The sequence below is a fragment of the Podarcis filfolensis genome (assembly GCF_964270895.1).
Source record: "Podarcis filfolensis genome assembly, chromosome: 5".
NCBI classification, from domain to species: Eukaryota; Metazoa; Chordata; class Lepidosauria; order Squamata; family Lacertidae; genus Podarcis; species Podarcis filfolensis.
In genome coordinates, this window is record NC_139608.1 from 50,000,449 (window position 1) to 50,025,012 (window position 24,564).

At 38.6% G+C, this 24,564-nt stretch overlaps 1 protein-coding gene across 3 annotated transcripts in view; it reads left to right on the plus strand.

Annotated features, from left to right (window-relative positions):
• Positions 1-24,564, plus strand: part of ATRNL1 (attractin like 1) — a 503,181-nt gene that overhangs the window by 94,925 nt on the left and 383,692 nt on the right. For all 3 annotated transcript variants that reach the window (XM_083616673.1, XM_083616675.1, XM_083616674.1), the window contains 5 exons: positions 1,717-1,900; positions 2,514-2,668; positions 13,418-13,502; positions 15,133-15,341; positions 19,138-19,256. In XM_083616673.1, the coding sequence (XP_083472799.1) occupies positions 1,717-1,900; positions 2,514-2,668; positions 13,418-13,502; positions 15,133-15,341; positions 19,138-19,256 (752 nt within the window). The remainder of the gene's footprint in view (positions 1-1,716; positions 1,901-2,513; positions 2,669-13,417; positions 13,503-15,132; positions 15,342-19,137; positions 19,257-24,564) is intronic.

Here is a 24,564-nt window from a genome sequence, read left to right on the forward strand (position 1 = left end):
CAGCCGCAATAGCCATCTCCCAAGGAAAATCCTTATCCATGTTGCAAGGAGAGTCCAAATATGTAGGCAGCTGTATTGATCTATTATTACACCCACCCACTCACCATCACGCTAACTTTATTAGGATCTCATGACTGTAACTGTATTGATAGTTACCTTGGAATAAGTAGTGTTTACTTCTGACAGCATCACTGCAGCTTATAAAACTCCCTATTAAAAGATTATCAGCCCGCTGATATGCACATTTTAGCTTTTGATTAGAAACGCAAACAATATGCAAAGATATGCTAATGCTAGTGTGAAGAAGGAACCCTATCAAATAAAAGGAAAACATAACCAGCCTCGTTGCACCTGGAAGGTAGCACACCTCCGAGGACAATCTGTTACCTCTGTATACTATTGCCTCTGCCCCTCAGTAGAGAGCCACCTGCTGCCAACACACTTCTCTTCCTCTTCTGGGGAGTGGCAGGAATTGTTCTGTACACTGTACCTTCAACAGCCACCTCAGTGTATTCTGAGATCTGCAACTGCTGTCCTTGTTCCTCTTGCCCAGAATCGGTGTCCGAGGTGAGGGCCTATAATCAATTTTGCAGCTCTCGCGACACAGTATTAGTTGGATTGTGAAATGTGTTGAATTGCTCTTTTTATATTACTGTATAGGTTTTATATGTTTTTGCTAGATGACTTCGAGCTTTCTTTTGGAGGAAAATGTGGGGATGCAAATATTAACACTGAAATGGAACCATTGTTTTCTTTAAATGCAACTCTTGTTCCAGTAAAGCTGGGAAGGCCAAGGAAATAATGGGGCCACCAAAAACACTGCTTCTGGAAATCAGTACAAAATTGTGAATATACTTACATTTGCTTTAAAATAGTGCAGAGAATGACCAATTCTTTACTTTTATATAACAGGACAATTTGGTCAATGTTTAAGTTAATATAATATATCATATAGAAAAAGAATCTAAGATACAATGGTACCTCGGGTTAAGAACTTAATTCATTCCGGAGGTCTGTTCTTAACCTGAAACTGTTCTTAACCTGAAGCACCACATTAGCTAATGGGGCCTCCTGCTGCCACTGTGCTGCCAGAGCACGATTTCTGTTCTTATCCTGAAGCAAAGTTCTTAACCTGAGGTACTATTTCTGGGTTAGTGGAGTCTGTAACCTGAAGCATATGTAACCTGAGGTACCACTGTATTATCACTGTAAGTACTCACCTGTACAAAGCCCATATAAGCCAATGCATGTTTACAAAGGACAATTACAAAGGACAATTCAATTCTACAATTTTGTGATTCCTCTTCTGTTATTGCAGCCTAACGGAGAATCCTCTGCATTCTAGCTATTTATTCTAAACAGTACTAATGTCAAGGACTTAATAAGTTTTGTCCATCTTTCTTATGTAGAGAACTCTCTTCTTACACATAGTACCTGGTGAAGACAGTACCTGGTAAAGGTAGATGTTGAGGAGGGCACATGCTGCTTTAATTGCTAAATAAATTTGATAGTTAATATGAATTAATGTTTTAAATGCATTAAGGTGAATTTTTATATATCTGAAGTACTTGGATAAAGTAATGTAGACAGGGTTTGGCATCAAGTTTCATAATTATTCTAAATTAATTACTTGATGAAAGAACTCTATGGTGTGAGAGTAACATTGTATTTGATTTCTTTCCCTTTTTCTTTTGCTATATTATTTTTCTTTCCAAGGGTCAAATTCTTGGCTTGTTCCTGAAACAAAAGGTGCAATTGTACAAGGTGGATATGGCCATACCAGTGTCTATGATGAGACAACGAAGTCAGTTTATGTTCATGGTGGATACAAAGCTTTGCCTGGTAATAAATATGGATTGGTTGACGATCTTTACAGATACGAAGTAAACAGCAGGACGTGGTATGATTCTTTTTTTCAAGTTGAAAATGAATGTAACATTATTTGATTTTTCATGTTAGGAAATAGCAAAGGATAATTCCTGTTATAACCAAATTGAGAAAGGGACATCATGCCCCTCAGGGCTCTTACATGGCTTTTGGGCAAGGTGTTGATTCCTCTGCTCATAGGTTGCTCACCCAGTGCTTTTTCTTCTTCAGGAGGTACTCAAGGGTACGCAGTACCACTACCTCTTTATTGTTACTGTTTAAAATTGTGGCACTTATTGTAAGAATTTCCCTTACTGGCACCTATTTTTCTAGAAAAAAAAGCCCTGTGCTCACCCCCTAGGAATTGAGAGCTTCTCAGTCTCCCAACGTAGAAAACAGCTTTTTCAGAGCATCAGAGGTTAATCCTCTGTTCATTCTTATCTCCAGAGTGAATTTGCTAGCCAAGATTTATGCCTGGCTATCATTAATAACCACATAATTATCTCTGTTGGCAACCTGCCAACAAAAGAGGTTCAGTCTGCCATGTTCCTTCTCTGGAAATGGACTAAATGAAACCATTGTAATTTTTTTCTTAAATCCATATATACGTCCTTACATATATGTTCTCTCCTCCACCCGCACAATAGGACAATTCTGAAAGAGAGTGGTTTTGCAAGATATCTCCATTCAGCTGTCTTGATCAGTGGAGCTATGTTAATTTTTGGTGGAAACACCCATAATGATACTTCATTAAGTAATGGAGCAAAGTGCTTTTCTGCTGATTTCCTCGCCTATGACATAGGTAAGTATTATATGTAAGAGTCAGTGTTTGAAATGTAAGAATTCTAGGCTTAATGTGTAAAGCATTGTTAATATTATTTTACATTATCTCATTTTAAAAATGTGTTATGCTATGTTAAAATTAGTTTTAAGACATTTTTGCTACAATAGGGCAGGCCACATTTTTATCACAACAGCATTGAGATAGATACAAATATGGAATGTTTGTGGAAGCAAAACCAATTTGTTGTTGCTTCAGGCTTATAACAACAGGAATTCAAGTCTCTCCTTTATTAAGTTATATAAATAGGATGCAACTGTTTACAACTGTTTAGTAATGTCTGCTATTTGAACTATTGCTATTGTGCTGTTAAAGTGGAAATAACACCATCCACAAAAACCTGTGGATAACACCAAAAATTCAATACATTATAAAGTCCACACCTTCTCCAAATTCTGTTATTTCCACTTTGGGTTCCAGTCCTGGCAGGTCTTTTCCTTAAATATATCCCTTCTTTACCACTTACCAGTTCCATAAATAAAGGTATTTCTGTCAGCATTGACCAGTGGGTGTGTCTTTCTTGCATGCTGCATCATTCTAATGTGTCTGAAGTTGATTAGGCAAAGAGTTTTCTGTGTAATTGGTTCTCCCAGAAATAGTTCCTGAAGTCTGAATGAAATACTCGTTAACTACTGTTATACCCAGATGTAACTGACCTGCATGTTAGAATGCATGTCCCAGGTATGGTCTGACTTATAACTCATACCAACTTGCTGAAGCTAAGCAGGTCTAGTTCTGGTGACTGCCTAGAAACCACATGAATGCCACTTGAGGTTCTATGACAGAAGACATGTGGAATATAAATGTATGAAAATAAATAAATAAAAATTTAATGTCATAATGATGTTGAAAATATACAGTTTAATTATATGAAAGCATTAGAGTTTTATCAGTAATATAGTAATTCTCAGTAATATAGTACTTTACATGCTATGTAGTTTTTTCTTGGACACAAAGAAAGATGTCATAATATGTGGTAATCTTAAAGACAAATAGCTAAAAGTAGATTTTTGAGGCCCCCCCCCAATTGAGGTGGATTTCAGGAATATGGGAATGTAACCACATGGATGAGATTAGTAACAAATGGGAGGAAAGGGAGGTTTCTGAAACGATATAGGCTATAGAAAATACCAGCTGGGAAGTTGAAAGGAATAGGAACAATATAGCAAATGTGTGCTCCAATCTAAAGAGATCCATCTATATAAGCAAGCTTCTGTGTTTCTGTTAACAGCTGGATCAGGAGCAACAGGTGCAAATTGGATATGCACCTCAAAATTCATGCTGGAATGAGCATCTGAGTGTGAATGGCATCTTATCAGATATGCATTGCTTTCAGTGAGATATACATTGCTATCAATATTCTGGGAAAAATTATTGTGCCTAAACACATTAAGTGCTGCTAGACCTATATCAGATCACTAGTCTCCACAAGCAGTTCTGGTTGTCTCCAGAATGCATGTTGTAGAGTGGAAAGGGTGGATAGAGTCAAAGGGTCAAAGAAGTGGATAGAGAGAAATTCCCCCCCTAATAATACTGGAAGTTGGGGTCTTCCAATAACATGAATGCTGGAAGATTCACAGTAGACTAAATAATGTAATTCATCACACAGAGCACATAGTTAAAGTGTAGAATTTACTCCCACAAGATGTAGTGATGGCTACCAACTTGGATGGCTTTAAATTTATGATGCTAGTAGCCACAATATTTATATGCTACCTCCACTATTGCGAGAGCACTGTTAGCCTCAGGTTCTGTTTGCAAGCTTCCCATAGGCATCTGGACTAGACGGGCCTATGGCCTAATCCTGCAGTGCTCTTTGTATGTTCTTACAAAGAGCACTGCAGGATCTGGAAAACCTCCACGTTTGGCATTCTCACAATCCTGTTGAATTTTCTTAGCAAAAGTTATTGTTTATATTGGGGAGTAGGAAAATGTGCCTACTGTTAGTGACGCAGTCTTTTCTAATAGTTCTTTGATATTTGAAATCAGCATATACCCAGATGTTTTTGAAAACACATAAAGTGGGTCCTGATATGAAGTTTCAGATTATATTATTAAACTTATTAGTACTTTTTTGCCACAGGCAACTCACAGTGACTTACAAAAATATATAGAATAGGTTTATTACATTTGTCACAGCCTCGTTAGCAGGACTTTATTAGACTGAGCTGAAGAAATATGACAGGAAGAAAGCCTTTCCTTAAATTGCTGTTTGCTTAAAAGTTTCCTGCTATGTACTTCAGTGTTGGTTTGTAGACTTGGTTTTTTTCTTTCTTTCCTTCTTTCCTTCTTTCTTTCTTTCTTTCTTTCTTTCTTTCTTTCTTATTTTGTTGATTTACAAAAGTGTGTGCAATGTCTCTCTCTCGTATTCCCCCCCCCATGTAACATTTTTACAAATCCGTTTCATTTGTTGAGACATTAGGAAGAAAAGGGGGAAAGAGGTGGAGGGGGGGAAAGATGGGTGTTTCTATTTTACTTACTATATGCAGAGTTTGGTGTCAGCGTTGCTTGTGCAGGTTCTTTGCTGTTCACTTGTGTTCCTTTGGTGGTGAGAGAGGCTGGGGTTGGCCTAGGGCTTGGTTTCTGAAGTGAAAAGAACACCAATGTAGACCAGTTCCCCTGAGCCAATTTTGCTTAAGCACACATCTTTACTCATGACATCCTATTTTGTTTCTTTCAACTGCCTGCATTATCGATATTTCAAATATGTTTGAATTTGATTACAACTTTAATACAGAGAGTTCTGTATTAATTTATTATGGGAAGAAGTATTGAATTGTTTAAAGGCTGTGTTTCTTCTTTGTAACACTGAATTAAAATGTGTAGGCCCCATGAGTCACTTCAATTGATTACCTCTAATGGTTATATTTTCTTGTCACATAATATAGAAATGGAAATCAACTATGTGTGTACTGGGACAGTCATGAATGTAATGCTAGACACTTTGCATAATTTATCTTTATTTTTTTTACATAAAAATTAACAATCTGCTTTATTTTGAAGACTGTAATGTTACATTATTTCTGCTCCTAGATAATTAAAGCACTTAACATATATTATATATAATTTTTACCAGTCTCATTTTCCATGCATTATTAATCTGATAGAATACAAATGGAACAGATATAATTTCTTTATTATTTTAAAATTCATGTAAAGATTAATTAGATGCAAGTTTAATCTTCCACGCCATTCCCTTGGCCAGATTAAAAACATACTCCTATGTTTGTGAGTGAAAATTCTCACTTCTAAAAATAGCAATATGTGTACATCAGAGATAAGCAGTTTCACCCAAGTCCATTATGTGTTTGATTAAAAACAACCGTATTAATTCAGATGATACCCAAATTGCATTTTTAAAGCTTATAATTGCCCTGTAGTCCCTTTCCTTTGCCCAGGGCCTCACAGGTTAGTATAGATTTTAAACATAGGAAGTTGCCTTTATAGTAAGCCTGGCCATTGGTCCACTTAGCTTAGCATTGTCTACACTGACTGGCAGCAGCACTCTGAGAAAGAAGCCTTTCCCAGGCCTGCCTGGAGAAGCCAGAGGTTGTACCTGGGACAGTCAACTGAGTCTTCTGGGGGTGGGAAGTCACTCTAGAATCCTAAATTGAGTCTAGACCAACCTACTGTAGAATTCAGCACCAGTACATGAATATAAGACTCAACAGTGGTTGGAAACTATTGATCACATACTTCTCTGCTTAAATGTTAGTTTCTACTTCAAATTCATGACAATTGTAGTTTAAATACACTAATTTAATGTAGCTACTGCTTTATTCTTCAGAGATACTCACTGTTACAGAGGGGCTGCTTGGCACCATCCTGCCCCTGCCTGGTCTGGATGTTTTTTGACCACATCAGTGTAATTTTTTGCCTGTTTGCCTGTTTGCTTTGTGTGCTTGAAGGTTAGAGTGAGGTGTTTGCTGATTGCTGAGGATTGTTATCTGATTACTATGTGCAGCTAATATGTGTGTGGGCCAAAACCTTTACTGAACTATAAAGCAGACCTAGCTGTGTACAGTGAGGTCAATGCCAAAGGGATTTTCTTCTTTGGATCCTCACTTCAGGGATTCACAGGAGCATCCCCACAGGGATTCAAGGCCAGGTCCTGTAGGACAAGCAGGGCTGTTATCCCTGACCCAGCGTGAGAGGCTACATAGCCAGAGGCAGCAGGTGTCTGATTCTGGTGCAGTTTCCTTGAGCAGGAGGCAGGCAGACAAGTTTAGTTAATCTAATTACAGGCTTCTGCCTGGTGCTGTAGGATGTGCTTGTTATTATTAGTCCTTAGCTTATCATCTTTGGCCCTAACACCTGTCCTGTACAAAGTGTTATTGGATGGTGGTGCTAAGATGTGTCTGGGTCTATATGCGTCAGAGAGTTACAGTGATACCTCAGTTTCAGTGGTTGTGGGCAGGGAGAGATATAATTTGGGTGGAGGGCTGATTACCATTTTGGGTGGAGGCCTAGATGTTTTGTCTTTGTTCCCCTTCTCAGCCCCTACACTCATTCAGCAGTTCATGGTATCCTTCCATTGAGTCAGGTGGTGCTATTACTTAATGCCAGGTTGGCCCAGATCAAGACTATGCTCATCCATGATTTGATTGTGGATGAAAGGGCTGACTTGGACTTGGATGGATGAGCTGGGTGGCCCTGATCTAACTCAGCTGTGCCACCTGGGTACTTGGTATAGTGTGAGATCAGACTGAAAGGTTGAGTGGGTGGCTTCCCTGATTGAGCTGGTTGAAACAGTTTTCAGTGTGGTGTTGGATGACTCAAGGGTGATAATCCACACATAGACTTCTATTGGGCTAGCTTGAGACTTAATGGCTTCAGTGGCAACCATGAGGCTTCCTCAAAGAGTCTTCTCTCCAACATATCAAGCAGGGCATGCCCTTGATGTAGTCTTTCCCCCAAATAATAAGAAAGATGGACTGAAGGTATAGCATGCATTGCTCTCCCTTGTTATGACTGGACCATTGTTTGGTGAAGTTTGGGTTGCGAAAGTTGAATGTTTCCTTGGGAGCAAGCTGCATGAAGACTAGACAAATGGTGCAAGTCTCACTACAAAATCTATCAATCATAGGTCAGTGCTCATAATCCTGCCTACCTGGCAGTGTGGGCAACAAAGAGGGCTTACTCCGCAGCCTGCATTGCATCCTTGCAATGACAGGGAAAGGACCCCTGGAACCTTTGAAGGACATGCTGTGACTGACTGGCCTCACATTTTGATGACAAAGTTGCTCAACATCAGAGTGACCTTGACTCAGCCTGGGGCCCACACACCGAAGGAACTGTCCTTTTCCATGTGTTCACAGTGTATGACTTAAGGAAATCTGTGACACAGAACATGGCCTTTACCACATTTGGTTGCATTTGTGAAATGACCTGCCCAATGAGGTTCAGAGCTATTCTGCTTCTATGACTTTCTCCTCTAGTAAGCCTTTGGCTGGTGAGTAAACAGTGTTGCTTCTATGGATGTGTTTTGTTTTTTTTTTTTTGCAATGCTTATTTTCTGAAAGTTGCTTTGACATTTGGAGAGATATGGTAAGAATGTTTTAAAATAAACCCAAGCTGCCAACATGTTGCTTTATGACTCTAAATACTAGAAACTTACCGTACATACTCAAGTATAAGCAGACTTTTTCAGCACATTTTTTATGCTGAAAAAGCCCCCCATGGCTTATACTTGAGTGAGGCAGGTGGAAGCGGTGGAGGGACGAGTGGCCCAAAAGGGAGCCCTTTCTTGCCACTGGTCCCACCGCCCGCCTCTCGCAAAGGCAGGCATCTACTGGGATATACCGTATTTTTCGCCCTTAGGACGCACTTTTTCCCCTCCAAAAATGAAGGGGAAATGTGTGTGTCCTATGGAGCGAATGCAGGCTCCTTGGCTTCGCTGCGACGTGCCTGACCTGGAAGCCGGAGGAGGAACAGAAGGGTCTCCTTCTGTTCCTTCTCCAGCTTCACTGAAGGGGTGCTGCGCCTTCTCCCTCTCTGCGCAACGCCTCTCCTGTGAAGGAGAGGCGCTGCGCAGAGAGAGAGAACTGTGCGGCACCCCTTGAGCAACGCGCCTGTCCTGGAAGCCGGAGGAGGAACAGAAGGGACTCCTTCTGTTCCTCCTCCGGCTTCGCAGCGTCCTGGAAGCCAGAGGAGGAAAAGAAGGGTCTCCTTCTGTTCCTTCTCCAGCTTCGCTGAAGGGGCGCTGCGCCTTCTCCCTCTCTGCGCAGTGCCTCTCCTGTGAAGGAGAGGCGCTGCACACACAGAGAGAACTGCACAGCGCCCCTTGAGCGACACGCCTGTCCTGGAAGCCGGAGGAGGAACAGAAGGGTCTCCTTCTGTTCCTTCTCCAGCTTCGCTGAAGGGCGCTGCGCCTTCTCCCTCTCTGCGCAGCGCCTCTCTTGTGACGGAGAGGCGTTGCGCAGAGAGAGAGAAGGCGCAGCGCCCCTTGAGCGACGCGCCTGTCCTGCCTTCTGCCTTAGCCCTGCGCAGCCTCTTTGGGCAGGGGGAGGCTTGGCGCGGTTATCCCAGAAGCCAGAACAGCCACACGGTATCCCAGAAGCAAGATCCCTCTTTCTGTTCTGGCTTCTGGGATTCAGAATAATTTTTTCTTGTTTTCCTCCTCCCAAAACTAGGTGCGCCCTATGGTCCGGTGCGCCCTATGGAGCGAAAAATACGGTAGTCTACCTGAAAACCCTTATGTATGCCACCCTGAGTTCCATCATGAGAGTGTAATGGAGAAATATTTTGGAGGGGGTCCAGGTTTCTGAGAAAAGCTTTTAGAATTTCATATTTTGCTTTATTAAGTACCGTATATACTTGAGTATAAGCCGACCCAAATATAAGCCAAGGCTCCTAATTTTAGCACAAAAAACTGGGAAAACTTACTGACTCAAGTATAAGCCGGTTCACCACACCACAAACCTGGTGGTGGTGGCAGTAGAGGAAGAACAAGCCGCCCGAAAGGGCTGCTTTTGGGCTGCTCGTTCTTCCGCAACTGCCACCGACAGTGGCAAAGGAGGAGGCAGGAGCAGCCCGAAAGGGCTTCTTTTGGGCCGCTCGTTCCTCTGCCACAGCCTCTGCCGCTCGCAAGAGCAGGCATAGGAGCCACAGTTGGGAGAGGCACAGCGCAGCGCAGTGCCTCTCTCAACCACAGCTAATGTGCCTGCCCTTCTAAATTCTAAAAGCTTTTCTCAGAAACCTGGACCCCCTCCAAAATATTTCTCTATTACACTCTCATGATGGAACTCAGGGTGGCGTACATAAGGGTTTCCAGGTAGACTATATCCCGGTAGATGCCAAAGAATTTGATGCTAGTTCATAAGAGCATGATAAAGTGGCAAGGTGTTGGGGTTTTTGTGTATGTATAAACCATGGGTTTATAAACTTACATTAGGTTTACTGAAATGAATCTAATATAGTTTTTCCTATATGGAAGGAAGTTTCTGTACTGAAACTGGTGTTTTGTGAATTACTTTATTTTTGTTTGTGTTTAACTGTTTCCTTTCTTGGTATTAAAATAGATTTTTCACAGCTGAAATAGAGGTGCTCCATATCTTTTTAAAGCAACAATTAATATCAATATTGCCACAAACCCTTACTCATGTTGATAAGAAAAAATGGAGTGGGGGACGACCTACCTTTGTACAAAAAGATTGTAATTGAGTGAATTGTTGACCTGTTTTCTCCCAAAATGTAAAGTAGCAGTTGCAATTAATTACATTTTATGTATTTGTGAGTACTTAGAAGTCATAAATTTAGCTCTGGTGCAATCTGCAGCAGCAAATTGGCTTTAGTGCTTCAGCATTAGAAAAACAACATCATACCCATATAGGACACCAATTGCTTCATTTAGTTGAGAAAACCAAGCTTCTTTGTTTTTTAAGGGTGTTTGGGGGAGAATCTTTTGTTATATGTAGGCTGTAGTGTAGACTGTTATACCTGTAGTTAAAATTTATTGTATGCTATTTCAAACAGGCCTGGCTTTGTGTTTTGCTGAGAAAGGGCCCTTTTTTATGACACGAATAAAGACAGGGATTTATTTGACATGAAGTAAACTGGAAAAGAAGTTTCCTATACTTGTGCCAAACTTCAACGATATTTTATTTGTTGTCTTGCCATCCAGAGTCCTGAAGCACTAAGCCAAACAAACAGATATTTTAAGTCCACAGTGAGTGATGTTACCTGGTAGTCCCCGGCACAGACAAGCTGGAAGTAATTTTTTATTTTCAGTGAAACTCAATTATCTGAATGTAATGTGTGCACCTCCTATAATTCCATTCTAGTGCAATGCTTTATAAAATACCATTTATAATTAGTTGAATTTCTGAGGTCCCTGAGGTCACTTTGATCAGAGAAGGTGTACACATACTAATAAATTTACCTTGGAAATATATGTATTTGGAATATATGTCTAAAGCGAACAGACTTGTATACATTTTACACTGTCTAAACGTTCACATGGTTTGCCTTAGGCAAGGACTGGTTGAAACCGGTTGCACAGAAGACAAATAATATTGTAGCCTGTGTTAAGTGTATATCTGCTTTGAAATGAATGCACTTGATGTGAATGAATATGTGCTTCATAGAAAAGCTATACTCGGGATTTTTAAAGCTAAGCAAAACTATTTTTCTAGCATAGAGCTCTGTTCAATGTTCAGCAGTTATTGAGAAGGCTAGGGAAGATAAGAAGAAAGGCTATTTATATCATGTTTCTTTTTCTTTCTATCCTCTATTGAAAAGACCTGCCAGTTTGACAAATAACACGAGCAAGCAAGGAATTATTATATCTGGAGGCTGCAAGGTTTCCTTATCTTAAACTTGGCTTTTAATAATTATATTTGTGTGGTTTTTTTGGTCAATGCTAAATCCCACCTTTTTACCCCCTAAGAAAAAGAATGCAAAGAAAGCCCTTGAGCTGGCCCGCCGCCTGATCAAATGAAAATGTATTGTGTGTGTGGCTTTTATTTGCAGGCTTCCCCCCCTCCCCGGTCACTATACACATAGATCTTCTTATGTGCTCCAGTAAGCTGTCTGAAACATCCACTGAAATATAGGAACTGGAAGACACTTGAATTTATAGCATAATTGAAGGATCTTGCTGGGAAGCTGTTGTGATAAAATATGTCTGCCTTGTATAGTTCTCATGAAAAAATGTTCCTGAAATAGAATTCATAATTGTTCATCACTTTTATTTTCCTATAAATAATATAACTATCTGAGGCTCATGCAATCTAAATAGTATAAGTGCATCTAGGGGTTTCATGCATTGGAATATGGGAAATACACAACCCGTTCTTAATACCACCCAAGCCTTGTCCTGCACCCATTCATTGTTGCGCTATTATTGGTGGTGACATTCTTTTAATGCTCAGACATTCCTGATGCTACTTATTACTGCCTGTCCCACTAATAGGAAGATAGTGACATTATGAACCACAGTAATCTTGGCAGGTTCATGGTCTACTGAGGAGTCTAGGTGAAGGTTTTTAATTGACACATTCTAGTTTTTTATTTGCACAGGTGTTGAGCCATAAGGCAGACCGATAACTTGCTTTCTGCAAGCAAGAAAGGGTCTGAAAGGGTGTGTGTTGATGTTGAAGGATAGCATAGCTTCTGGTCAGAGGCCATAACTGCCTGATTTAATATGGAATCATTGAATGAAAGGACTAGCAAGGGCATGAGACCACGAAAGTGAGAATCTTGGACAAAAATGGAGATAATATAGATTGGTTGCAGAGTTATGTTGTAGTGTAAATATTGATCTGGTTTGCTTAGGATAAGTGTTCTCAGGAAGTGAGAATTGAACCAATGCATCTGAGATAGCACAACAGCAACCAGACTTTGGTTTAGGATGGGGAACTTGTGGTCCTTCATATGTTGTTGGTACTCCAGCTCCTCTCAGCCCCAGACAACCTGACCAATGATTAAGTATGATGGTCCTCCAGTTTTGGTTTAGGACCTCTGGTAGTATACTTCTGAGATTTTAATGCTATTTCATGTTAAGGATTTAAAAAAACAAAACCACATTTAATGAGGATTTTATCACATTGCAAAATACGCTGCTGTTATAGTGGTGTGTGAACTAAAAAAACCCCTTCAAAATGAAAGCCTCCTTCATCTTAGCAGCACATCAGTATGGTTATTTGATTATCAGTATTTAATAAGGCATCACTTTGTGTCTATTTGAAAAATCGATGGCATCTTCAAACATGCCACTATACTCAGATCCCTTAGAGCAAGTCCAATCCTTTTACAACAAGGAATATGACACACAACATCGGATGATTGAACAGTGCTATTCCTTCACACTTCCAGTTTGGTTTTATTTATGAATTTATTTAGAACAGGAATGAGCACCTTCTTCAGCTGGATCCTCCCCAACCAAGTAGCTGGGGGCTGGACAGCCCTGGCCATTATGTCACTGCTGAATCCCCACATCTTGGCTGGGTATCCTTTAAGTACTAAAAGTGAGAAAATGTTGGAGGCCTTTCTGGTTACACAGAAGCTTCTATGGGAAGCTTCCTTTAACCTATCATACATGTATGTGCCTTATGTCCTTATTTTGGGGAGGGTGCATATGAAGTACTTGGGACAAGTGAAAGTAAATGCTAGTGGTTGTTGATTTCAAAATGTCAGTTATTTCTAATACTGAGCTATATCTTCTTGAACCTTAGTAAGAGGAAATCATATTATCTTACCTTGTCTTACTAGCTTGTGATGAATGGAAAATTCTTCCAAAACCTAATCTTCATCGTGATGTGAACAGATTTGGTCACTCTGCAGTTGTCAGCAATGGGTAAATATACTTTTCTAAAAATGAGTCAAAAGAAAATAAACATATTCTAACACATTATCTTAAATATACATTTTTAATGAACAACTGATGTTCTTTGTTATCTTATTAATGATGAGCTTATGAAAGCCAGAGTTGTGTACTCTACTTGAACTGGGAAGACCTGAAATAAAATCCTTATTTAGCTATGAAGTTTGCTGGGTATTTTCAGCCATTTACTTTTATTTTGGCCTAATATGGCCTCGCAACACCACTGTGAAGACAAAAGGGTCATGGGAACCTCTGTTTCATTGAACTGACTCCCTTGGTTTGGGGGGGGGGACTGCCAATTTTGTTCACCTGATTGAGAAGATAGAGGAAAGAGAGCTGAAATTGTTTGGATAGGATCTACAAATCTTATGCTATGTTATTTATTTCATTTAAATAGTTACGGACAGTCTTTCTATGTAAAGCTCTCTCATTGTGATTTACATGATACAAATTTCCAAAATATAACAGTAATACAAAATATAAATAAAAAATAATTTCAAAAATAACTTTATGCTACATCAAGTTTAAAAGTATAATGATTAAATTTGGAGTTTGATATTTCTTGGTATACCTTGGAACAAAAGTATGTTCAATTATAATTAGCTTCCTGACCTTGTTATTACACTGGGGTGGGATTAAAGCAGTGATAATGTACCGGTATATAGTTAGCATACACAAGAATATTGGAAGCTGTTTGAAATCGATACCATTGATATACTGTATTCATCAGTGCTTGAGGGGCAGGAGAGGTGAGAGGAAGTGGAAGAGTTTCATTTCAAAGTATGCCAGAGTACAATTTGTTCTATGCATCATTTAGCACCTTTATAAGAACTGTATAATCTATTGGATAACAAGCATGGATTGGTATACATACAATAAAATAATTGTAGTTGTTTATCACTACCATGATCCTGCTGGCCAATTTTTAGACAGTTCTACCCTACAGTTCCACATGATACAGATCTTACTGTTCAAGAGTGCTATCAAAGCTCTGGAAGAGTTTATTGGGTGCTACAGGGGACTCTTGGGGGAGGAGGGAAAGAAAAAGATTGGTTGTGCAGGCTGCCTACCACTCCCACAAGTGGATACAGCCTGCTATAACTGACGTCAAAACTCCTAATAAATGTGAACATACTTTCAAAAGAGTTTTCAGATATTCTTTGTAACTTGATGCACGGCAGAGGCAGACAGGCACTCAAACAGACAGCTTCAACTTTCTTCAAGACTCAGAGAGCTGCTTTTGAAAGTGCCTGCCTCACCTGGATCAAATGATTTTTTTGAAATTTTTGTGTAAGCCTATTCCGTATAGCATTCTGGGATTACATTCATTGAAAAAGTGTGAGATTGTTTTAGGTTCACCAGAGAATGTGAGCTACAGAGTGTCAGGCTAGGCTTCTCTGCCCCCTGCATCACCCTATATATTTTATTTTATTTCTTTTTGATGTTAACCAAAACAGTGGGATCTTCCGAAAGGAGGTTAGCTACACACTTCTTAGGACTAGTAAGTGTGAATACTCTCTCACATAAAATGGAGATGGCAAGAGTCGTGGCCTTGGATGATTCATGTCCTAAAATCACAATATTACTTTCTATTACTTTATAGGTCCATGTATATATTTGGAGGTTTTTCAAGCGTTCTGTTAAATGACATCCTTGTGTACAAACCTCCCAACTGTGAAGCATTCAGAGATGAAGAGCTTTGTAAAACTGCTGGGCCAGGGTTAAGATGCTTATGGAACAAAAACCGCTGTGTGTCGTGGGAATCTGGTCATGCTAACAACATTCTTAGGGCAAAGTGTCCCAGAAAAACAGGTAAGTGAATTGTCCCTTGGTAATTATTATTTTAATCATAGCAATGATAGCAGTGCTATGATATCATAGCACTTTCTACAAGTTTAACGAAATGCAAGTACAGACGGATTGGGACTGCATGTGCTGGTGCTGCTCTGTAAATATATTCCGATTGTGAATTTAGAAACAGTTTGATAGTGTTATATAAATATTCTTAGTATATTATTAGCCTATGTGTTGCTTTATGTTTATCAGATTGTTCTGTTTTGCAACACAGGGGATTTTTTGTTGTTGCATAACTCTGTAAATATATTCATCAGGATGTGTCAAAGTTCCTACATGTGTACATGTGTACCACTGTATAGGTAAGATCCATGATTGCGCAGGCAGAATCTGTACATGTAGCATTGGTATGCATGGGCTCTCTTGCATTTCTGATGAATACACGTATGGGACAGGGTCAGCAGCCATAATCCCACTTCCCCTTTTCTATGCAGGTTCTGTATAAATTTGAAAGGTATTCCTAGAAATGTTTATTAGCATCTATAAAGGTGTTTAGTCCCAGGTAAAAAAAGAATCAATGTAGATATATTATTTTAATAATATATTTATTATACCCTGCCTTTTTCTCTGACAGGGATTCAGGGCATCTTACAGATAAAAATAAGCACAGCTAAATATATAATTCCTTTCGTAAACTGAATATGATTTACCTCTGCTGAGTGCCATATAAAGATATACATACATACATACATACATACATCCTTTTATTTGTATGCCACCTTTATATTGTTAAAACCATGCTCAAGGAGACTTACAACATGAAAGAAATTGCATAATTACAAATATAAAAAGTGTTAAGTTGTGGGTGAGCATATCAGACGACACAGCGATTCTTCAAACAGCTCTTGTTTATTCACAGAACAGAACTGAACTGAAGGGTTCAGCCAGCCTGCTTATATAGAGCTCCACTACAACGCAACTGTAACCATTTTCTGTAACCATCCAATCACTGAACGTCACTTTCAATCCCCTATTTGCATATGTGGACCTGAGTGAAAACTATCTACAGTATCCCCCTGCTGGCCCAGGGTGAGAACTTCAGTACATAACAAAAAGAAATAGTCAAACAATAAATAAAACACATCAAAAAATACACAACCAAATTGAATAACGTCCATATTAAATTAGTACAGTGGTATCTCAGTTTAAGAACAGCCCTGTTTATGAACTATTCGGTTTACAAACTCCATAAAACCGGAAGTAGTGTCCCGGTTTGTGAACTTTACCTCGCTCTAAGAATGAAAGTCGAACAGTGGAAGGGCACTGGCGGCGGGAGGCCTCATTAGGGAAAGCGCACCTCGGTTTAAGAACGGTTTCGGTTTAAAAACGGACTTCTGGAACGGATTAAGTTCGTAATCCGAGGTACTACTGTACTTGAAGTTTGTAGATTACCATCAATTTCCTTCAGTATTATTTTAGTAGTTCATTAGGAAATATACCAGTATTGAAAGAAAAAATAACAACCTCACAGTCTTTTATCCATAAATATGCAAGCGAAGGCCTGTGCGCAGGACTTTCTGGCCCATTCTGCCACTGTATAGCTCCTGTAGCCTTGCCCCACCAACTGTTCTTGAGGGAGCTGCTCTAGGAGAGAGGGGGTAGTGGAGATGCAGCAGGAAGGAGTAATTAGTAAAAGTTGGGGAGAGGGGGGTTTAGAATCAATAAGGATTAATTCTACTGTAGCGCATTAATATTACAAAGATACAGTTCATTTCTTTTAAAAAACAGTTAGAAAAGGAAAATATATATATATATTGCAAGGGAAACAGCTCAAAGCATGTAAAACCGGAAAATATTTGAGAAGTGGTATGAATTGGGGATGATATATTGTAAGGGCTTTTTCAGGGCACAAGAAGATACTTCTTGAATAAGGACAAAACAGTTCTTTAGTTATTGAGAACCTCATTAATAAAAGGTAAAGAGATGAGACGTGAATACTGGACTGAAAGGTGAGGTAAAATGAAAGGTCTTTGAAAAGTGTAAGAGTAAGGATGAGATGCTTCAAAAGCATAAAGAAAGGCCATCATGGGCTTTGTGATAAGGAGAAGAGTTAGAAATGAATGTGTCAAGGATCAGAATGTAATAAAGGGTTTCAAATATAGGAGAGAGTGTGATGACATGATTGAAGCAGGAGGCTGCAGTTGAATTTTGACGTAAATTTGCTTCAGGCAGGTGGCTTTTTTCCTGAAGTAACCTCTTGATAGTATTTCATGGTCTGCCTCTCATGGTTTTCCTTGGTGAAATGATTAAAATGATTGCTTCTCTTTGAGCTTGTATGACGCTTGTGATAAATTAAACTTTTCTATGAATACTTTAAGACAGATTTCATTTTATTTTGAATCAAGCAGGCCTCTTTTTGAACACTGATTTAAATCCTACACGTTGATCTCTCAATAGGTCCTTTTCTAACAGAACCTCTTTTTATTAGCCTTTTGTATGGTTAAGCCCATTCCTGTAGTGTAGCTGAAAACCAGTGAGACACAGTTATTTCTGATCCACAAGTTTACTTAATAGCATTTCACCTGCCAAGGTACTGGTAGAAAACGACCTTCTGAGAGCACACTAAACTGCAGTTCAGCATTCAAGTTGCATTCCCAGTATTCGCAGCATTCCCAGCCCTCACCCACCTTACATTTGGAGTCACTTAAATTGTAGCTACTCCATTTCTTCCAAGACGTCTGTGTTTATCTAGGACTTTATTTCCTGAAGAAAACCCACCCTCCAAATATATTGTTTGTCAGCAAACTTTTATCTCTTTACCTCTCCCTTTCTCCCTATTTTAGCATTATACATCATCATCATCAGTAGTAGTAGTAGTAAATTTTTTTTTATGTTGTGAACCACCCTGAGACCTGTGAGTATAGAGCAGTATACAAATTTAATAAATCATAATAGATAAATAAAATGTATGTCAATGGCAGCTATAACTGAAGCCCAGCATAGGTGTTACAAATTAAATGGCTATAGTCTGCATGCCAGTTATATGCTTCATGATGTCCACCTGAAACGTGATATATATTGTAAATAAATAAACATTTAGCTTTGCCTGGGGAGATCTGGGTTCAAATCCCCTTTTGGCCATGAAGCACAGTTGGTGTCCTTGGCCCAGCTGTGATTTCACAGCTTAACATTTTCATAGAGTTGCTGTGAGTGTAAAATGAGGCAAAGGGGCACAAAGTTCACAACTCTGAGCTTTTTTTCATATTTGGATATATGTCTTTGGCTCACCATAGGGTTACAAAATAAGTAGAAGATGTGGCCGACCACTATCTCAGGGGCTAGCTCGGTTCTGGTGATACACAAGTCAGCCACAGAAAGCATCCATTTTGGTTAGTTTCTCAGTCCAGGTAAATGCTTGTTTTGAATTGTGCAATAAAGTAAAATTAAATAGCCATCCCCATTTTGCTAAATAAATGAAGAAGACAGCACAAAAAATAGTTTCTAGCACATTTGTATACAGTATTTGGGCACATCTCATGCTTTGGATTTTGTTTCAAGAAGGATTTTTTTTTTTTTTATTGGCAGAAATCCTTCAAGAAAAGTGTTGCAGACAGATAATGGGGTATAAATAACATATAGTTAACATGTTTAGCTTCATGTTAAGAAACTTTATTCTCAGACTGAAGGTCATACTTACAATGAATAAATGCTGGATATTGTTTCCAGCAGCTGTTAAAAAATGCGTGAATTAAAAAGTGCAACATCCTTTGTCTCTCATCTTGATGCTTCACCATGTCTTTCGTTTGTATTATAGCTGCGGCAGATGACAGATGTTACAGATATGCAGACTGTGCCAGCTGTACTGCCAATACAAATGGCTGTCAATGGTGTGATGACAAGAAGTGCATTTCTGCAAACAGTAACTGCAGTGTGGTGAGTATTTATATGTGGCAGTTTCATTAATGACACTGCTTTGTAACCATTTATTTGCTCTTTTGGTGCCTTCAAAATGTAAATGTCACATTATAATCAGATGCTTGAAATACATACGAAATAAACTTCATCATAAATTAATTGCGAAGTCGTATAATATAATTGGAAAGAGAAATAATGAAAGTAATAGAACCACCTGCTTTACAAATTGGTTTGGCCAATCAAGCACATAGTTTAAGCCTTTGCTGACAATCCACATCATCTAGAGTTCTCTGAAATATTCTTACATGGCCATTTGGGAATTGCAGGGTTATCATCTAGGAAAAAGTACACCTGAGCTACCTCTTATTCATCATCATCTTCATCTTAAAAGCCTTGTCTAAACTACTGGATTTCCAGACATAGCAAAGTTTATGAATATTAAGTAGTTGTTCAATCTTTCTCAAAAGAAGAATATAATAAAAATCCTTAACTATTGTAGCTAATCTCAAAACTTCGTTCACTATGGATATATCCAAAAAGTTAAACAAGTATGGTCTAAAGTGCAAGTGCACTTCCAGCATGACTGCTCTTGGATGCCTCCTTAATGAAAGATAGAGGGTTGTGATGCAAGACAGGGCGTTCTTGGTGGTGGTCTCCTATTTATTGAACTGGTGGTTATATTTATACATCAATTGAAAATATTTTTGTTTTTCCAGGCTTTTGGTTCATAATTGGTTTTCTGTTAATAATTGGTGTGTGTGTGGTCCCTTTAGGTTTTACACTGATGTTCTGTTGTACTTTCATGTAATGTAATGATTTTATGGCTTTTTTAATTTTAGACGGTGGTTTAATGATTTCTTATATGAAGCTGTGCTGTGCTCTGGATTGGAGGAAGTCCAGGGTATAAAGAGATCAGAATAAATAAATAACATTTACAGGATGAGTTTAAGATAGAGCCACTGAAGATATACATATTATATTAAGTTTATGTATCTTGAACTAAAATATTGTTCTTAAATAAGAACTAATATCAGTTTTTAAAGTGTGCCAATCTTCACTGTCCTTGCTGTTAAAATAGCTCTCTGGGATAGTTCAGTGTTGCCCACCCTGAGCTGGGATTAAAACAGATACATGGCCTCCAGTTTAATGCTCCAGCTTGCTTACTCAGCTGTAATTCCCATTGAGTTCAATGGGAGCTTAACTCCCGGTAAATGTGTTTAGGATTTAAGCACAGATCACCTAGTGAATTTAGGGACATTGTCCTGTGTTTTTGTTTTTGTTTTTGGTCTGCTACCTTGAATGCACGTGGCAATATATGGTAAATGAGAATATTAATTTAATCATTTAATTTGTGAGATACAGCAATAGTGACACATTTAGGGATTTGCAATTCTCCACGTTTATAAACGGATATATATATATATATATATATATATATATATATTCTCCCCACAGTTAACTTTAACATAACAATGTGAATACATTAATGTTTCCTCTTATTACTATTAAGTTGTGTTTTTAAAAAATGTTTTTCTGGCTTCACGTGTTTTCTATAGTATATAAAACTGTTAGTAAGAAAATGAAGGGGGAAACATCTACCACTACTTTACTTTTTTGCATTTTAAAAAAAGATTCCACCTTTGCACCTGCCCCTAACCACCCTGATACATGTTCCCTTGAGAAGAAACATGAAGATTATTATCAAAAGTGATTGACTTTACTTATGTGTTATCGGTGGCATACAGTAGTGCTTTTGACAGCAGAGTAAAATTACTTGCGATAAGGCAAACCCTCTGAAGCACATCAAAATGCTGTGGGTATTTTTCATGAGTTGATAAAAACATTTATAGCAATGATAAATATTTCTCTTTTAAAAGCAAACAAATATTAGAAAAAACTGCATGTAATGATTTTTGAAAAGAAAGTTCCAAATCTCTGGTTATGTGATATTTCATACATGGTGCTTAGAAATGCAAAGGTAAAAAAATCTAGATAGGAAATGAAAAAAAGAGAAGCTCTAAAGCAAGAATATTACATTACAAGTATATATCATTTAAGGCCTGTTAGGCAAGGACAGCTGGATAATGAACAGAAATTATACTTTAGACTTTCCCCACATCATATATTATCTTTATTGAGAAAGCAATGAAGCTGAAATTCCAAATAGGTCAGGAATGCTAAACCGCAGAAAACATAGTTGAAATGTAAAGTGTGTTAAAGCTCATCTTGCTTAATCATTTGCTGTTGCCTGCAGCCCACTGTTTTACCTTCAAAAAACAGACCTGGTCCATTTTATACCCTACACATGGCAGTAGGTACACAGTGCCAGTGTAGCTCTCTGTGTGCACACGATGGGGGGTATATGTGTTCCCAATCTGGGTGTGTGACAGGGGATTCCTTTCCGCTTGTAGCTGTGTTCAATATACAGAAATGTGGTATAAAACTAGATTACCTCCCAAGCTTGTGAATAATGTGAATGATTTCTTGGCTATTGTAACGTCAGATAATTTGCTAGGTTTTTTTTGGGTAACGTTAAACCATATCTTTGTATCCAAAAAGGGAAATTCTGGTTGCTTCTGGGATATACAAAGCTCATATATCTTCAGTATAATTCTTGACATTGTGATTGAAATTGTTGCTATTTAGCAAATAGTTTCTAGCAGGCCAGAGCAATCTAAACTATTTGGATTTATTCAGACATAAAAAGGCAACATTATATTAATATACTAGGCACATATTGCTAAATCTATACTAAATTTTAAGATACAGACATTTAATACGTCTCCTGCAACTTACTCCCTACACCCAGTTTTTAACTGCAAATTTTGAGTGCAATGTTTCAGGAACTTTAGCTGAGTAGGCTTATTATACATGTTCACTCTATGGAAAACCCTTTCTAGGCAAAGACTGTAACATTGTAACTTGGTATGAATGAGAGGCCAAATACAAATCAGTTCATATAAATTGGGCAAACTAATGGCGTGGTTTGATTTTCCCTGCATTGAACAATGACACTTCCTTTTGTGTTCACATGAACATAGGCAAGCTTATAGGGATGACTCAGAAATATTTACCTGAGTGCCACATAATTTCTTAATGAAAAAAGGACCTTTAGTTGAGATGCTATTCCTTTCTTCACCTGTAATATGAGAAGTCTGGCTCCATGAGTGAAATTCAGTGTTGTGTTCTTCGAATGATTCTGTCTGTGCAAGCATTTCAGCTTGCCAGATGTAATGATTCCCCCTATCCTCACCCGCATTCTGTTTAAGTTATCCCAGCCCCCAAGCCAATTTTTTTTTGGGGGGGGCATGTGGGGTAGGAGAGAAGGGGGGAAAGTGCTATTGCATTCGCAGAAGTCATTGTGCAGGGCTTCCACTGATGTGACTAGTTAGGTGAATCCCATTCCATGACTCCCAGCACACCCTTCTACCTTAACACAAAAGTACATACTTTGGGTGTTGTACTCTACGCTTGCTTAATTCCTCTCAGAACTAAACTTTATTCACATACTTGTTTAGATAATCATTTCTTAGCTTTGAAAGCTGAGACACAAATAAGCCTTGTGTCCATCCAAACAACCCCTTCTCTCAGCCCACTGTGATTAAACCCACAAGTCTTCAATTAAACATATATTCCCGTTTCTATTTCATTCAGATTGGGAAACTATGATTACCTGGGTTAGAACAAGCCAGTACCTTAAACAGTGGTTTTGAAGTTGGTCTAAGGTTCTTCCAAACTTTTTGGCTAAAGGGTAGGTTATAAATGCCTTTAAATAAATATAAACATCAACATTAATAATTATGTCACTCTGAAAACGAAGGAAGCAACGGGCTGTGTGTGCGTGTGTGGGGACAACGACAATATATCTTATGATCAGCCAAACAAAAAGTCTATAGCTGTATAAAAGATAACTCTTGTTTTGAGATCTAGCAAATCAGGACTCAAGGATGGAATGGAAAAACAAATATGAGGGGAAAGTCTTTCTAGACCTTCTGTAGATAAATGTTGCTGTTTAGATATCTTAGAATCATTGTGCAACTTTTAATAAGAAAACACAAGCATTCACAAAAACTTAGGCAGAAAATGAACTGTCATTTGTAGTGTTGATAAGGAACAAGGGAGTATTTAAAATAGCCAGAAACTGGCATAAACAAACCAAACCTTGAACTATTTCAATAAGTTGGGCAACTGTAGATGCTTCTTCAGATCTTAAGGGGATAAACAATGAACATACTGAGCTGCTAGCAATTATTTTTGATAAGTCATGTAAAACATTGAAGGCATCAGAAGATTTTTTTGTGGGAGGAGGTGGAACAAACAGTTTCAGTTTTATCAGGATGAAAATATAAGAGCAACTACTGTCATGTGAGTCTAACTGGGTTTTGAAGTGACATTGGGTCCAGGCAGCAGCTTTCTTTACGACTGATTTGAACTGTGGTGCTAACCCCCAATTATTCAGGTGTGGAGAGAAAGTCCTGGGAATAGATGCCAAAAAGTATAGTGCAGAACTTTCCAAACTGTGTGTCGCGACACGTTAGTGTGTCAGCTGCAGTTTGTAGGTTTGTTGCACAAATGCTCCCCACACACCTCTCAGGGCTGGAAAGGGGTTAGTTTAACCTCTGGTTTGCTAGGAAAATTGAATTATTGTGTTGCAAAATGATGCATGTCTAAAAAGTGTGTCACCAACATGAAAAGTTTGGAAAGCTCTGGTGTAGTGGGTCTGTATCATAGATGCTTATGTAGATTCTGCTTTGTGCACATGCAAATTTACCATTCATGAAACAACATCCCACTCAGGAAGATAGTGGGACTTCCTGGAATATATCCTCCCACTGTGTAAGAAAATATGACAGTTGGAAATTAGTCTGTTTATTCATACCCTTCTATTTATGTATTTTTACACTTACACCTATAATAAAACTTGTGCAACAGATGTTAGCTCCAACTAAGACCTTAGTGTTAACAAGAACCACCTATTGGATTTGCATTTACACTAGGTTACTGAGATTTGTCCAGAAATGAATGTGTAAATTGGATTTAAAGGAAATAAAGCTTGGAAGCAGGTGACTACGGAGAATACAGACAGTAGTTATTAGTAGTTCTTTTTAAAGTCAAACATTGTTAAATAGCCTTTGGTTATCTATAGTCAGAAAACCATACTGTGAAACCAGTAAGAATACTCCCCCCCCAAGCTTTTCTTTTTTACCCTCAATGCTACTTACTACCATATGGGTTCATTTTCGAAAGCAGCCTGAACTTTTCAGGATTTTGACATTGCGATAATGACATGTTAACAAGGAATATTAGGTGAGGACAGTGTTAAGTG